Source organism: Sprattus sprattus (genome assembly GCF_963457725.1).
Source record: "Sprattus sprattus genome assembly, chromosome: 14".
Classification (NCBI taxonomy): domain Eukaryota; kingdom Metazoa; phylum Chordata; class Actinopteri; order Clupeiformes; family Clupeidae; genus Sprattus; species Sprattus sprattus.
Genome location: NC_137912.1, coordinates 6,371,029 through 6,388,528, shown reverse-complemented (window position 1 = coordinate 6,388,528; position 17,500 = coordinate 6,371,029). Strand labels below are relative to the sequence as shown.

The 17,500-nt window shown below is 44.5% G+C and overlaps 2 protein-coding genes across 2 annotated transcripts in view; one reads left to right on the top strand and one right to left on the bottom strand.

Moving 5' to 3' along the window:
* The window catches only part of orc5 (origin recognition complex, subunit 5), a gene marked incomplete at both ends in the record, with an annotated part of 9,405 nt that extends 7,115 nt beyond the window's left edge, over positions 1 to 2,290 (bottom strand). The window contains 4 exons of the mRNA XM_080850836.1: positions 1,049 to 1,123; positions 1,403 to 1,588; positions 1,727 to 1,819; positions 2,177 to 2,290. Of these exons, the coding sequence (XP_080706962.1) occupies positions 1,049 to 1,123; positions 1,403 to 1,588; positions 1,727 to 1,819; positions 2,177 to 2,290 (468 nt within the window). The remainder of the gene's footprint in view (positions 1 to 1,048; positions 1,124 to 1,402; positions 1,589 to 1,726; positions 1,820 to 2,176) is intronic.
* Positions 2,291 to 4,995: 2,705 nt separating this feature from the next.
* Positions 4,996 to 17,500, top strand: part of lhfpl3 (LHFPL tetraspan subfamily member 3) — a gene marked incomplete at both ends in the record, with an annotated part of 33,007 nt that continues 20,502 nt past the window's right edge. The window contains one exon of the mRNA XM_080851276.1: positions 4,996 to 5,422. Within this exon, the coding sequence (XP_080707402.1) occupies positions 4,996 to 5,422 (427 nt within the window). The remainder of the gene's footprint in view (positions 5,423 to 17,500) is intronic.

The following is a 17,500-nucleotide window of genomic DNA, read 5'->3' as shown; positions in this document are numbered from 1 at the left end:
CAACGATACAACGATCGGTAATAAAGCAAACACATAATTTTTCTGTATGAATTGTTTCAGAGCAAGTTTCTGTTCTATTTTCAAAGAAAACTTGCCTTTGAAATCATCCAAGACAGCCGCGAGAGCAGTTTATAGTTTGCTGTGCTTTTCTCTTAGGTTTCGCTTTTGATACTAGACGTGGTTATTTTAAATCCGCCAATGGCGCGCCAGGTAGCCAAAAGCCAGTTTGTGATTGGTCCCAGAGATCCTGAGAATGCTGTAATGAACGGCTGTGCAATCTTTACCAGACCCTTTTCAGAGGCAAAATCAATTGGCCGGAGAAGAGGGGCTGGACTTCCCAGACTACCAATTACCATGAACAGAACTCAAATGAACAGCTGAGGGTTAAAAAAATGAAATGTCATGACGATAGCGTTGTGCTATGCATAGAATTATAATTCTATGGTTCTAACTGGCACGGGTCATTGAGGTCATTCACAGACCAAAACTTCAACTACTAAGTCAGCAGAAATACAAAACTTTGGACAGTTAAAAGAAAAAAACAGCACACTACACGCAATGTTTAAAATCTGCCTGTCAATCTTTTAGATTGGCGGACTGAGGGTGAAGCAATAAACATCAGTATTCATGTTCTGTTCGTTTGTGATGCTAGTCCTTACACTGATGGCCACTATGTATTCCGTTCAACAGGTCTTCCTCATTATACAGCATCTCAGGACAAAACCGAACCCAACTTTGTGATTAGTGGATGAGCAGTGAGGGCCAATGTTAGATAACAACTAAAGGAACTGAACTAAGCAACTGAAGAACATGTCGGTAGATAACTGGTGCAGTCATGACTCAGTAGATAACTGGTGTAGTACATGACTCAGTAGATAACTTCTACCATAAGGTCTCAGTTGATAACTGGTACCATAAGGTGCGAACAACATCTACAACATGAGTTTGAAACAAGGCAAATCTCTTACTACTAAAATGAGCTGCTGTAATATTCTGCAAGTTCCTTAGGCTAAAAACATCATGAAGGCAGCTGGGCACGTAAGCTTACCAGCTCTTGAAGACGCAAGAGGCCTGGTAGGAGGTTGGCCTCCATATCTCTGAGGCGCTCTGCCCTGTCCAGAACCTACAGATGTACAAAAATACACGTTTATTCTTTCCATCTCTAAAGAACACACACATAAGACATTAGACAGTGATTCTGACACCCACTAGCAAAACAAGGAAAAGGAATGACTGAAAATGCTCTATATTCTCAACAACTCCATTAGATTGGCTTTGGATTAATCAACACATTATAAATTAACAACATAGAAAACCGATTCATGACAAAAGAATGGTCGATTTAAAAAAAAAAATCCCTCTACGTGTATCCAAATTCAAGAAGGTCCATATTCAGACTTACTATATAACGGGTCTGACAGGCCGGGGTCTGGGCGCACAGCTGCTTGTAGATCCGCACAAAGTCTGACAGAGAGGAGGAGCGGGGGAGTAGGGAGGGGGCCTCAGGGCCGAAGAAGGCCAGGAGTGTCTGCTCAAACAGGAGCCCCGCAGACACACACTCCACACAGCTCACTGTGGCATGGGGGAGCTGGAGAACAGGGGTAAACATTTGGTAGACTGAAGTTTTATTACTTAAACCCTGAGTTGACTAGTGGACGTTAACAAACTAAAGACTTTCCAAGTTTGCTTATGTTCAAAAACACACACAAAAAAAAATCAACCTCACCTCAAGTTCTTGAAGTATGGATTCAGTCACGTGACTTTTCCCAGACGCACGGTGTCCATAGATGAAAATCGATGGATAGCTTAAGTGTCCTGGCTTTGAGAAATAATACCCTCATTAAATTCGTTCCAGGTGGGTCAAAAGCAATTTCATATTTGGTGATCCTACATAAATCGTCTAGTTTAGGCCTATATCTAATTCTATGCACTCTCCACTTCTTCTTTGCACTACTGTTGTAACAATTCACAGATCCTGTATATACTTTCCTAAAATTCATAGACCATTGCACTGTTTGTTTTTGTATTGTGTTGTTATGTATATTTTGTGTAAGCACATTGAAACGTAGCATTCCAGTGGCTACTTTACTTAAGTTCGAACAATGAAACTACACTGACCAAACTACTGCGATGAGACAAAAGAGAACCCGGACAATCACAGGGACATGTCACCTACCTCACCCAGCAAAGCTAGCAAAGTACTGGCTTGAGTCTCTCTGCAAGGAACTCGCTCTGTCAGTGCGCTCAACCGCTCATGCGCATAGCCCGGCTGCTCCACAAGCGCAGGCATCCTCCTGACAACACCACGAATGCAAGCTACAGCACTGCAAAAAGTTGCAAATATGATCACAGTTGTTGTTAAATATGAATTCAGGGTGTATATTGTATACTTCACGAACCCAAAGAACAGCTTTGAAACCTAGCAAAACGTCTGCCGGCAGCTGGCTGACGTTAGCATAACTTAGTTCTATCATTCTTGGTTCGATAGTTCTTTACGTGGTCCAAAGGTTTTAACAGCTTTTTCATATCTTCCTCATATCTTAACGAAAGCAACTACTGACGCGTGTAAATAGAGTTATCCAACATACCAATTATGCTTTACCTCTTCAAATTTGTTTGGATGGTGCCTCTTGTGATAGTTCTCTTTTGCTAAACTTCGCGCGCTTGCCACTGTCGCAACCGTTCACTTCCTGCCTGTCGGCCAATCGGCAAATTGTTACTTTGCATGTGACTTTGGGTTAGTTGAGTCAGAGCAATGGCTCTGATTTGAGTTACTTTTAGAGAGATGGCAACATTGTTGCAAATCATTTAACTGGGGTTGGGTTAAGTCGATATTTTAGAAAGACTAACTTTTTACCCCGAGAGTTGTGAACCGAACCTGCGTTAACCTTGCGTCATGTTGTGTTCGCAACATGATTATACTTGTTGTGTTTCTAATCAGAATTGACCGGTCTGACATTAATGTTAAATGCCTTAAAACATTTTTTTTTGATTTTCACCTTTTAAAAGATATGAGAAATTGTCTTTACGCCCGTTTTACTGATGACATGGATCACCACTCAGTTTTATTAAAAATAAGGGAAATTCCAAAAATATTTTAACATAGGACTACATAAAGTTCGAGAAGTTGTTAATGTCAGGATAATTAGTATTTTCTGGATTACCAATTAACAACACACTTAAAATATGCAGAAAATGACCAGTGTGATTTATGGCGAGAATGCACACCTACCTACAAACTGCATTTATTTTTCAATTACTCCACCAACTCCGCTAGTTATTTGTCACTCCTTCAACCCAAAGTAGGCCACTACAGTCTTGATTCATTTTTGACTAGAGACAGAATACATGTTTAATTATTTGAAAAAAAAAAACAACCCATAATGAATCTTTATTTTAAATTGGTGGGATGTGGGATGTCGTGAATCCTTGTTAGTTTGAGATAAAGCATTTTTTTATTAGGCTAATGAAGTTTTAAAACAGAACACAACATGAGGGGTTGCTAGCTGTTGCTGGTTGTTGGTTGCTGCCTGGCAGTTGCTGGCTGCAAACATGTTGCTGGCTGTCCATCAAACCCGAAAAAGTTTGCATTTTTTTTGCAAATTTTGCTTTGCATTAAATCATTTAATGACTGAAGTAATATCTTTCTTCGGACATGATGGTAATGCCACCATTGAGGAGTAACATGCTTAGTGAATGTACTTATGTAGCTCACAATAAGGTTACTCGCGCCTGGACGACACATCCGGCTGAAAGCAGAGTGACACCTGTCGTGTGCGCAGGGATTTGCTTAATGGATGGCTGGTGACGGCGGACCGTGAGGGTGTGCAATTTGGATACATCTCACAGTGGAATCGGCCGTTCTCGTTTGTCTTTGCGTATAGTGGATTCAAACAGAACAACTGAGATTTCTGTTTGTTATCGCTAGTTTGTTTAGAAAGATGCATTTGATCGTCACTGTTAACCGGTCTCGGTAGAGCGTAAATAGGCCATCACTGATTGTATTTGTTGTGTCCAAGATGACAAGGTGCATGTGTTTTCTCAGAAGCAGGCGACTTTAAAGAGGTAGCCTATACTGAGACATACTGAGATCACTCAGCCATATGTTGGGACACATCCACTGAAATAATGGTTTGGATTGTAATGTATTTAAAATTTGTGGCGAGCTGTGCGTGTTTCAATGCATGTCCACGAAAACAGGATTAAAGTGGATATATGTTACCTAATGCATTATAGCCTTGCGCGTGGCGGATAGCTTGTGAGCTAAGCCGTTTGTGATACCTAACCTGCCTACACGCGTTTTTAAGCACCCATTCTCGTATGAATGCGTGGCACATGATGCGAACGACGTATGCTGCCGTCAGCAGCACTCAACAATCCCATTTACCGTAGGCTGCGCTTCCACGGATTCTCGTCGTTCTCGAGCTAAGTGTGCATACTGGACTGATCCCCGTGGCAACCACGATATCGGTTTTTGTAGCGTTCTTTACATCATTCATTTTTATCCTCGGTCTCGGCGACTCGGACAGCCACGGGAGCTTCTTTAGCCTCCTTGTGGAATATCCAATGTTTGCATGTTGGTCAGTCAGAATTATTGGTTTGTTTATCCATACATCCGAGGTAGCAGCGGTAACGAACTGCGTTAGGCGATTGTGGATTCCGTGGGACATTGTGAAATAATACAAGGGTTCGCTTGTGTTAGTGTAGTGTAGGTGCAGGGGTTTCAACGGCGAAAGCATCAAACGGATCTGGACTAATTTCAGGGCAGATGGTGTAACATTTGTGTGTTGTTGAGTTGACGCGCGTGTTCGAGTTGAATCAGTAGAGGAAAATGCTCCGTATCGTATCGACAGACTCTCCTCAATATGACAGCTGAATAACACTGACGCTTTTCACGTCGTCCGGTTCTCACTTGAGTGGTCTGCTAATTGGTGACCGCTCATCAGTCCCTGTGTCTCCATCACCGTTGTCAAAATACCTTATCAAAACCTAACCATGATTCCCGGGACTCCGGGGTCGATGATCCCAGCTTCGGAGGCTGCCAAGATCTACCAGACCAACTACGTCCGGAACTCGCGAGCTATTGGGGTGCTTTGGGCAATCTTCACCATCCTGTTCGCTATTGTCAACGTAGTGTGTTTTATCCAACCGTACTGGATCGGGGATGGAATGGACACCCCGCAGGCTGGCTACTTCGGCCTCTTCCACTACTGCATAGGCAACGGGCTGTCCCGAGAGCTCACCTGCAAGGGCAGTTTCACAGATTTCAGCACCATCCCTTCCGGTGCCTTCAAGGCTGCGTCCTTCTTCATCGGAATGTCCATGGTCCTCGTCCTCTCGTGCATCGGCTGCTTCGCGCTGTTCTTCTTCTGCAGCACCGCCACCGTCTACAAGGTCTGCGGCTGGATACAACTCGCCGCAGGTGAGTGTTTGGCATCTGTTGATATAGAGTTAGTAACCGCTCCAAAACAAGCTCTGGAGAACTGGAAGATTTTCGTTAATCCTATAGAGTGGCATCATGATCTCATCATGACCGTGTTTAAACAATCCACACCAAAACGACAGTATAAGGAGTTATCTTTAATTAAGAAGGTATGTGTTATGCGTTAAAATGGAATTACGCTTTAATCAGACATTTGATGGTGTTTCAGCTACGCAAACACTTTTCTCTGTGAAAACTATTCACAGGTGACAATTTTATTGTCTGAAGACGCCTCTACAATTATTTGTTTCAGGTGTTGTCTTGCTTTCACAGTATGTGCAATGAATGACATTCCAAACATAAGGATTAAACCTCTCAAGTCTTTGCACTTTTTCTGACATGTTTTAAAAAATACAAATCAAATGTTATTAATTATGTTATAGCAATGAAAATGTAGTGTGAGGTCAACTTATTTTGTAGTCATTTGCAAAAGAGAGTGAAATGCATTTCGCATTTGGCACGTTCCACATAAATGCTTATCAACTAAATTAGTGTTTTTTCATTAAGTTGTTGGCACCATGTTGCAAATTAAGGTTTAAGAAGTTAACGCTACAGAGATAATCTCAGGTCAACTTATTTTGTAGTCATTTGCAAAAGAGAGTGAAATGCATTTCGCATTTGGCACGTTCCACATAAATGCTTATCAACTAAATTAGTGTTTTTTCATTAAGTTGTTGGCACCATGTTGCAAATTAAGGTTTAAGAAGTGAACACTACAGAGATAATCTGAAGAAAATCCAGCACACCACGCCATTGAGTTTGGTCTGAATTAAAACATAAGCCTGTCTAATGAGCGCAGGGAGGGTCTTGCGTCTTTGCTGTGTTTTTCAGGATGAAAGCTTTTTGTGCGTCTGCTGCATCAGCTTATCTTCAATTGGTGTTGACTCCCTACCACCCATAATATTGTTCTCTTTAATGGGTAACTGATGCATCAACGTTGTTCATTCAGATTTCTCAGGTGACACCAGAATGCGGTCAATTCACAAGTGTTTGAACCTACCAATCAAGATCACTTTGTAGCATTAGAACATAGATGAATTACATTGCAACGCTACATTTATGGGTGACTCCATGCAAAATAATAATGCATAATCAATGCATTTATTGATATTTATATTGGGGGAAGGTAAGCATTCTAAGAACACAACTAACTAACAAAATCACCCCTTCTTTTTAGTTTTCTTTGCGTACCTTCTGTCTTTCTGCCTTGTCATTGAACACATGATTGACGTGGAGTGTTGGTTTTTGCATTACAGAACAAAAGGGGGGCGGAGGGGTCATGAGGACTGAAGGTTTTTTTTTTTTTTTTTCTTCAGAGCATGGACTGTATTATAGCGATATCTACACAACAGTATCTGCCAGTACAACAGTACCTGTAATGTGAAGAGAGTTTCTCCAGATATCACCAAATTTATTTTTAAAATAATACGCATGGCTTATTCTGCTCTCTGCAGCATTCTCAGTTCAGTGTTGCACTGGGGCATGTTTTGGGATGAGCTGAGCCCCAGTAATGGAGAGGTTGGTGCTGGGACCACTGCTCTGAATGCTCTGGTTGGTGCTGGGACCACTGCTCTGAATGCTCTGGTTGGTGCCGGGACCACTGCTCTGAATGCTCTGGTTGGTGCTGGGACCACTGCTCTGAATGCTCTGGTTGGTGCTGGGACCACTGCTCTGAATGCTCTGAGCAGCTTGTCTCCTATTGATCCAAGGACATCACAGACCCTTTGCTCCAGGCAAGACTGTGTTAAGTCCTCAGTTCTCTCTCATTCCCTTCCCTCAACCCAGAGTTCTTGTCTCTGTGTTACGTGCACACTCATCTGTGTTTCTCTCTCTTTTTCCACCTCTTTTATCCTCCCCTCAATGACCGTCATAGACCCAGGATGTATGGAAACCAATCGGTTTTGTGTATAACCTTCCTTCATGGATGCCACTGGCCTGAGTTGCACCTTGCTTGTATTAGAGTTTCTATCCAGTGACAATCAAGAGCAAAAGATAGGCATTGAAGGCAACTATCAAAGTTTTTATGAGAGTGAAACAGCTGTGTGCCTATTTTCATAGGACCATTAAGTAAAGCATCATGGACAAAAGGGTTTATCCATCCGAGACATCCCCATTACAGTGCAGGCCCAAAGTGACTGCACTCAGGGCAGTGCCTTTTAAAAAAAACACTGAATGCTTAATGATCTTGAGTCTTCAACTAGAGGGGAGTGTGTGTGTGTGTGTGTGTGTGTGTGTGTGGGGGGGGGGGGGGGGGGGGGGATGGAATAGGGGAGCTTTGCCAAATGGGGCCTTTAAAATGTGTGCCTCTGTCGAGCTGTTTGTCTCAAAGCCAGTCTGCAACATATGCCCACATCACTAGTGATTCAGTCAGCCGAGCTTCATGGCCACACATTGGTTGACTGGTGCTTTCACTTGCAGTCACGCTGATGTGATGACACTCAGATTTATCTCTGATGTCCCGTCATCTCTCTCTCTCTCTCTCTCTCGCTCTCTCTCTCTCTCTCTGTCACAGATGTTTCTCTAAGTGTGTTCATTATTTGATGATTACAAAGATAGTGACACGGGTGAATTATGGTAATTTGAGACTGGTCTCAAAGCTTGTCTGTATTTATTTACTTAAGGCACACTCAAATGCAGAACGCTCGAAAAACACCAGGCTCGAGGGCTTAAACTTTATGAGACGGAAGAATGCATTAGAGCGGTAAATATTGCGGGGAAAATACAATAAATCTGACTCCACGAAATTATTAAATGACCTCCAGTATGGTGCAATGGTGCTTAGTGCACAGAGATGAAGTAGGGAGATTATAGTCAGCAACACAATCATGAATAATGAAACCGTGATAAGATAGCTGCCCACATCACAAGGATCAATGAAATATCGAACTATATCATACTATATTCATGCATATACATGCATGGAAGTCTGGGAGTCCATTGTGTAGATTTTTCTGCCTTGCACCCAAGGATGCACTTACACATGTCAACAGTGCATAGAGCACCTCTCTGTCAATTATAAATATTGCATGCTCAAAAAAAACAACCCCCTTCCATAGCCTGTTTCAAAGCCCAGACTCAAGCAGAGTTGCTGCTAATTTGAGAGTTCCAAGGGAGCAGGTCCTCTCAGAGTTGAGGCTCAACACTTGTGTTCTGCCAAGCAGCTCGCTGTAAACTAGATCATCTGTTTAATCCCCTCCATCTCCATACCCAGACACCACATCATCTCCTTGCCTCACCCTCCCTCTCCCGCTCCCTCTACGCAGCTCCCAGTCAAACAGCACACACACCCGGTGAGTGGCCTAATTGAGACGAGGGCCGATGAGAGCGGGGGGTTAGTGCTAGGGGGCTGTGTGCACTGTAAACATACCCGCAGGGAGTCGTCTTCATAGTGGGGGGTATGGCAGTAGCTGATGCACTAAATGGCTGACGCTGATGCTGAGGGGGATGCTTGGTCAGGTGGGATTGACTTTAGGACCATCATGACTCGCACAGTCTGTGTGTGAGGGAGACAGGGAGAGACAGGGAGAGACAGAGAGAGACAGAGAGAGACACACAGAGACAGAGAGAGACAGAGAGAGACACACAGAGACAGAGAGAGACACAGAAAGATAGACAGTCATACAAAAAGAGACAGAAGTGTTGTCTACTTTTGTTTACCTTAGCTGGAGTGCCTTTTGTCCAGACTTTAACTGTTCAGCAAGCAGGAGGATTGGGGGAAGCATTAAGTGTCTAATGGAGGCATTTAACGATCTGTTTTCTGGTTCTGACAGGACACAGAGCTTCCTGTGTGGGTTAAGTGGGCTACATAGACCATTAGCAGTGCAGTGAAGCCCGGGAGCGGCTGGCATTAGTGGGTAACAATAAAAAGAGCCCATTTCATTGTTGCTTGGTTATTGATCCAGGTGTTTTCTTTTTTGGACATCACAAAGCAGAAGTAGTAAAATAAATAACTGGGTCTAGTTATTAGAGAAACCTGCATTCATTGGTCAACAAGAATTTTGCAGACAGGCCAAGGGAGTGTTAAGTCCAAGGACATTTTAAAATTGCAGCAAGAGCCAGGACGGTGTTAAAGAACATAAGCTAGACCCTTTTACACTCAAATAGAAAGACCGTAAAGTAGGTGCAGAAAAATAAAAAGGTTTCTCTAACTCCTGGGTATCATAATCACCAACTATGTCAACATGCAGCTACATTGGATCATCAGCAGACCTTTGAGACAGGTATCCCTCTCTGCTGAATATTCATTGTGTGCGCAGTGTCACACTCTACAGAGAGGCAGTGCCCTCACATGGTGGCTTACACACCGGTCACACCTATGCGTTGGAATGTGTTGATGCGTCAGGGTTAACGGATCCCCATTCACTTTGAAAGGGGTGTCGTCATCCTTTGCCGAACTTAATTGTGGCTCCGTTCAGTTCGGCAAAAGGATGACGTCACCCCATTCAAAGTAAGAAATGTTAATATCGCTTACAGAATCTTCAACACAGACTGACACACTGTTTTAACCCTGCAAAAGCGACATTTGTAGAAAGACGCACATTCACTTTTAAGCATTGTAGTCATTAAAAAAAATCTTTTCTTTGAAGATAATAAAAACTGTGTCGGTCAGATTGTGAAAGAACACCTGCTTCTCCCATCTGTCCTGTCTTCTCTGTCTCCCTCTCTCTGTTTTTCCTCTGGTTTTCTCCGAGGCTACAACAGAGCTCGTCGCGCCTCTCCAGACACACGGGAAGAATGAGCAAACAGACGCCCACTGATCGACTCTTTCGTTCTCTTAGTCATTTCTCGCCCCCGTTCAGTTCAGCAATCAGACAAAGCCACCGGCCCCTGGGCTAGGGTTAATGGAGCGGCTAACCTTCGGACAGGGACACCGCACTGGATGGTTTACAGCATCATTTGGAAAGGGAAACAGTGGATAAGACTGCAGTGCTACATCATAAAAGTAGTTTCCGAGATGAAGCAAAATTTTCTTTCTCTCTCTGTGCTATTGCAAATCACACAATAAATATGTTAGGGTGAGAGAGAAGAAGCTAATAAAACGTATTCAAAATGTAATCCTCCATTTTACAGTTATGGTAAATGCAGATGAAGTTTACATTTCAACCAGTTTATATCCTGCCTGGGATCTGTGTGTGTATGTTTGTGTTCTTGCCTTCCCTCACCATTATGGTATAGTGAATACCTTAACTGGTGTATGAAAATGTAATACCCTGCATCTGTCACGCAGATACATCCCATAAAAAGCAAATAGACACCTGCGATACGTTTTCTTTGCTTATTATGAGTTCACCGAGAAAGCTAGCTGCGTAAAACATACACAAACACACACACACACACACACTCATTATGAGTTCACCGAGAAAGCTAGCTGTGTTAAACAGAGCAGATGTGGGAGATGTTCTTCTTGTGAAGACCAGCGAAATCCCTGCGGATCAGTTCGTCATTTTATAGAGCTGTCATCCTGTGAATAAATAGCGAGAGAAAGGGAGCAGAAATGTACATGTACACGCACACACATACACACACACACACACACACACACACACACACACACACACACACACACACACACACACACACCCTGGGGTGTTGATATGTCAGAGCAGGAGGTGTTTTGTGACTGCTTTGGTGGAAAAAGGAAAACCGCTTTAAGGAGACGACAGCTTCTTTATCGGTTTTCAAATGTCACACCTTCACCGAACAGGCACATAGAGTTCTCTCAGACCTGCTTGGAGCACTCCTTAAATCTGGAATGCAAATGTTTAGTCATCAGGGAGACATTTTTTTGCATTTTTGATTTTCTCTTAATTATTCTTTAGTTGTTGTATATTATAGATAATAAAGGATGCATTTTTAATGTGTATCCAGGAGGTGTTTGCATGCTCAGTTTGATTGACAGCGGTGATTGAGGAGCAGTTGGGCCACTTTGAAGTTAAGTGTGAGTGACACCCAAGATTGAGCAGTGGCGATGTCTTTTTGATCCTAATGATGACTGACAGCCCATGATAGAAGTTTGTTTAAGATCCATGAGGCAAGAGAGAGAGAGAGAGAGAGAGAGAGGGGGGCAGTGAGCAAGAGAGAGTGAGAGAGAGAGTGGGGCAGTGAGCAAGAGAGAGAGAGTGAGAGAGAGAGGGGCAGTGAGCAAGAGAGAGTGAGAGAGAGAGGGGCAGTGAGCAAGAGAGAGTGAGAGAGAGAGAGGGAGAGGGGCAGTGAGCAAGAGAGAGAGAGAGGGGCAGTGAGCAAGAGAGAGTGAGAGAGAGAGAGAGAGAGAGAGAGAGAGAGGGAGGCTCACAGGTAGTAATATATTCTGCCATAGAAACGGAACCTGTAAGTTCCTTACAGTTCCTCTTTTCAAATGGATTGGAAAACAAGAATTAATCACACGACAGGTGGTCATTTAGTTTGCTGAGGTAAATAGTGTCCCAGTAAAAATAGCACTTTTTGCATAACAAACCAATCACCCCAGCACACCTGGGAAATATTTAATGCCTGAGGATAGGACTGCTTTATGGGATTGTCAATAACTTCTCTTAAGCTCCAATAGGACCTTCACATTTTCTTTCCTCTTTGTACACCAGTGGTTTAACGCTGTTTAATGGATGTTGAGAATCAGTGGTGTCTTAAATGTTGATAATAAATGAGGGGCGATTAACACAAGTCCCCGAATAGCAACTGTGTTTCTCTCCAACCAGCTGGGCCCAATTAAGGCCTCTTAATTGCATGCATGGGCTACATGACAGCTTTCCCCCATCATCGGCCTTCTCCCACAATGACCCATCATCTGGGGTTGAAGGGTGGTTGACTGAATCAAAGACCCATCATCTGGGGTTGAAGGGTGGTTGACTGAATCAAAGACCCATCATCTGGGGTTGAAGGGTGGTTGACTGAATCAAAGACCCATCATCTGGGGTTGAAGGGTGGTTGACTGAATCAAAGACCCATCATCTGGGGTTGAAGGGTGGTTGACTGAATCAAAGACCCATCATCTGGGGTTGACGGGTGGTTGACTGAATCAAAGACCCATCATCTGGGGTTGAAGGGTGGTTGACTGAATCAAAGACCCATCATCTGGGGTTGAAGGGTGGTTGACTGAATCAAAGACCCACCATCAGGGATTGAAGGGTGGTGGGTATAATCAAAGACCCATCATCTGGGGTTGAAGGGTGGTTGACTGAATCAAAGACCCATCATCTGGGGTTGAAGGGTGGTTGACTGAATCAAAGACCCATCATCTGGGGTTGAAGGGTGGTTGACTGAATCAAAGACCCATCATCAGGGATTGAAGGGTGGTTGTCTGAATCAAAGGCCAATCATCAGGGATTGAAGGGTGGTGGGTATAATCAAAGGCCAATCATCTGGGGTTGAAGGGTGGTGGGTATAATCAAAGGCCAATCATCTGGGGTTGAAGGGTGGTGGGTATAATCAAAGGCCAATCATCTGGGGTTGAAGGGTGGTGGGTATAATCAAAGGCCAATCATCTGGGGTTGAAGGGTGGTGGAGTGAATCCAAGACCCATGAAAAGTTGCCTGCTGTGGGGAAGTGAGATGCAGGGGTGTGGCGTCGGTGCTCCAATGGAGACCTGCGTTGCCAATCTCATTCAGGTCACGAACTACGTAGCCTGGGATCGTGTTGACTAACGGCTGTTTGTTCGCCCGGTTCCACTATACATGTTCCACTATGTATGTTGTGCGTTGGTCGTTATCACCTTAGCAAACACTGAATCTGACTCGGCTCATTACATTTCACTATGTATGTTATGTGTTAGGCTATTTGTTGTTCAAACTGGCTGGCTGAGGCCGAGTTTAGCATCAGACTGAAGGGAATAGGTAAAAAACTAAAACTAATTCCCTGAAAGCATCTCTCTGTCTGTAAGGACTACGCTAAATGTCATGGTCCCCAATGCTCCCCTCCAGCAGTTTGGAAATTATGCTAATCATTGATATATTAAGTAACAGCTGCCTTAGGATATTTCTGCATTTACATTCAGTCATTTAGCCTTTAATGAACAGTGATTTGTGGTTCAGTGAAGGCACATACTAGCAGGGCATTTGGCCTCTGTGGGAATTGTGTCCCTGAACTTGGCATTAGCTCTTCTACTAGTTAATGTAGTGTAAATCTACAAAGAGTGATACATTCTTGACAGGAGGTTGTCGATAGAGTGAGTAGTGGAATGATATGATGGGGGAAAAACTGTATGTCTGAGTGTGTAAAAGCAGCAGTTACTTTTCTTTTATATCACTGAAGATCTATATTATGGAAATGCTTTGTGGAAAAAAAAATCCTCCTTATCAGCAGACTTCTAAAAAGATGGCCATCCGTGAGTTATTTCAGGGGCACACTGTGATCCAAATGATGACTGACAGCCCATGATAGAAGTTTGTTTAAGATCCATGAGGCAAGAGAGAGAGAGAGAGGGGGGGGCAGTGAGCAAGAGAGAGTGAGAGAGAGAGTGGGGCAGTGAGCAAGAGAGAGAGAGTGAGAGAGAGAGGGGCAGTGAGCAAGAGAGAGTGAGAGAGAGAGGGGCAGTGAGCAAGAGAGAGTGAGAGAGAGAGGGAGAGGGGCAGTGAGCAAGAGAGAGATTACAGTGGCTAGATCTGCTGTGAGTTTGGAAGATTTTTTTTTTTTTAAGAATTTTTTGGGGCTTTTATGCCTTCAATCAGACAGGACAGTAGAGAGAGACAGGAAGTGAGCTGGAGAAAGATCGGGAGAGGGATTGGGAAATGTCCGGGAGTCGGACTCGAACCGGTTCCCCATGGGTATTCCGACCCATTCATGGTACAGGGCTGCTGCTGCTTGCGCCACAGCTCCCCCCTGGAAGATATTTTAACATTGCTTACGGGAGCTTTAAAGTGTGTAGGTTTGAAGTGGTGGGTGAGAACCGTGATTAAGCTTGGACACTGAGGCTGAAGGACTTCTCCCAGCATGTGTGCTCTTTCTCCTCCCAGTACGTAGGGGACCATCAATACATTATGCACTGTTTGCCCTCATGTAAATGATCAGTGACAAAATCTCTCAGCCAAAAAAGTGATCATTTGCCAGAGACTGAGTGTGAGTGTGAGCTGAGTGTGAGTGTGAGCTGAGTGTGAGTGTGAGCTCAGCTTTCCCAGTGATTGATATTCTGTCCATGCCCTCATCTCTGCCTGTGCCTCCTTCTCCCATGAGCCTCTGAGGATGAGTAGTCTTTCCTCATGTTGTTGTTGCAGTGATGCCCGCAAGGTATCTCTTTCCCTCGTCACAAATGGCATTAGCCATTAGCAGCATGCTAAAAATATCGTCACACCATTAACACGCATCGTCCCTAATCTCTGTCTCCGTCAGTGTCCAGACTTAGGGTCTTAATGAGGTCTCTGTGCCTCTGAGTTGTCCCTCAGCTCTCTGCCCTCGATCAATGTTATTTTCAGCGTGCACCGTCATGAGTGTATCAGATGCAAGGGTAGATTTAACAGGAACGTGGCTGATCGACGTTAGTAGGACGGCCAGTGACGGCCTCATTAGGAATTGATTACCTTGAACTCGCTGGAGTTAATGTCATTAAGGTGGCAGGGAGGGGCCTACTGATTGCAGACAGGAGACTGCAGTTCGTCTTATCACTGGCCTAATCCCGTGAAGAGGAGAGCAAGACCCTGTGTCTTTTTGACCTTGCTAGCCTTGCCTCAAGCAAACCCTTTCCTGCACTTAGTATTTTAAGAGGTACACTTTCCATTTTCCACTTTTCTCATGTAAAGTAATTCAGTGTTTTCTAAGCAGGAGCAACCTGCGGCTCATATGTCCTGCTATTTCAGGAGGACACAGTTCATTGGCTTTGAGGATATACGCATTGCGCTAACCTCCAATTGTTTTAGAGCCTTTGAACCTGAGCGCAGAGAGGTTTAGTAGGTAAACATGGTTTCACGGTTCCCCCTGAATGCGAGTTAAAATGCTAATTGGCAAAAGCCCCGTGAGCTAAAGGCTCCTCTTGAAATAATTTTGTACGGCAATTTTCAACGGAATCACCTTTATGTTGTGCAGTTAGCATATCAGGGCTGATGTGTGTAGCTGGCGGGCATGGTAAATAAATTAGAGAGGAGCAGTTGCAGACCCGAAAGCCTTTGAGCTTGTTTGCTGCAGTTCTCCTGAGGGAAAGCTGGCTTAAGAGAAAAGTGATAATGCAACAAGCTTAAAAACCAAATTCACACATAACAAAGATGCTCGCTCGCTCTTACTCACCACTCACTCTTACGCACTCACTCACTCACTCTTACGCACGCACTCGCTCACGCACTCACTTACTCTTACGCACTCCCTCACTCACTCACTCACTCTAACGCACTCCCTCACGCACTCACTCACTCTAACGCACTCCCTCACTCACTCACTCACTCGCTCTAACGCACTCACTCACTCTAACGCACTCCCTCACTCACTCACTCGCTCACTCTTATTCGCTCGCTCGCTCGCTCGCTCGCTCTTACTCACCACTCACTCTAACGCACTCACTCGCTCACTCACTCGCTCACTCTTATTCGCTCGCTCGCTCGCTCGCTCGCTCGCTCGCTCTTACTCACCACTCACTCTTACGCACTCACTCACTTACTCTTACGCACGCACTCGCTCACGCACTCACTTACTCTTACGCACTCCCTCACTCACTCACTCACTCTAACGCACTCCCTCACTCACTCACTCACTCTAACGCACTCCCTCACTCACTCACTCACTCGCTCCTCACTCACTTACTCTTACGCACGCACTCACTTACTCTAACGCACTCCCTCACTCACTCACTCACTCACTTACTCTAACGCACTCACTCACTCACTCACTCACTCTAACGCACTCCCTCACTCACCACTCACTCTTACGCACTCACTCACTTACTCTTACGCACGCACTCCCTCACTCCCTCACTCACTCTTACGAACTCACTCATACACACACACACACAAATGCCTGCAGTGTTCTCGGAGCAAACACCAGGCCATGGGCTAGTGCAACTCTCTGTGGGCTTGTCCTCAAACCAGCACAGATACTTTTTAGATGATTTTTTCCCGTTTTTTTGGAAGGCACCAGTGTGCTGGCAACAGCGTGGGCTAATTTGAGCCTCTCTGCTGCTCCAGGGTGTAGTTTGGATGCACACCGTCTTGCCCTCCGTCCCCGTTTATCTTTTCTTTTTTAAACCAGCCATATTCAAGCACCCCACGAGTTGGCTTTTTAATTACGAAACAAAGCGTGTTGAATTTTTTGGTTTAATTAGAGCCTGAAGACTATAGGGGAACAATCAGTTAATCTTGATGTAAAAGGGCAAGAGAAAGGAGAAGAAGAGCCTCGCCACCCAGGCGCACCATCCTCAATCGGCAAAGAGAAGCCACATGCGCAGGGTACACACAACCACAGATAGACACTAACAGACACACACACACACAATATGTGTCGGTAAGTCTCAACACAGCTTTACATGTGTCTAACAGTTTCATTCAGTTTGTTTGTTTATTTATTCATAAAGCACAATGGACAATAAACAGTTTCAACACGCTTTCCACAGCCTTGGGCTTAACCCCCAAAGACAAACACATCGGCGACAACAATCATATTCATGCGCGTCATTCTCTCACAGATAAACACACACTGATGCAACTGTGCAGATCAGGCAAATACACACGTAAATGAATCAGATACACATTCACACACGGTGCAAACACACCCACATTCACACACTGATTCGAGGGCCCAGGGACACAATTAAGTGTTTATATGGCAATTGCTCTTTCATGCAGTAAGCATATATCTTTTTAATTCCCTGAGATGAATGTGCCGCCTCGTCTTTGCTCATTTGCCGGACAAAGCCCATCCAGCCGGCCAACCAGCCGCTGTGCATTGAAGAGAAATAACCTGCTTCCAGCCCGTGCGAATGGGCTTGATCTGATTAGGGCACCCGAACAAAATAGAGTTTTTGCAGCTAAAATGGCAGCCGCTGAGACGGAGAGTAGGGAGGTTTTCGAGGTGTGGGGAGGAGGGAGGGGGGTTGGGGTGACTCGGGTC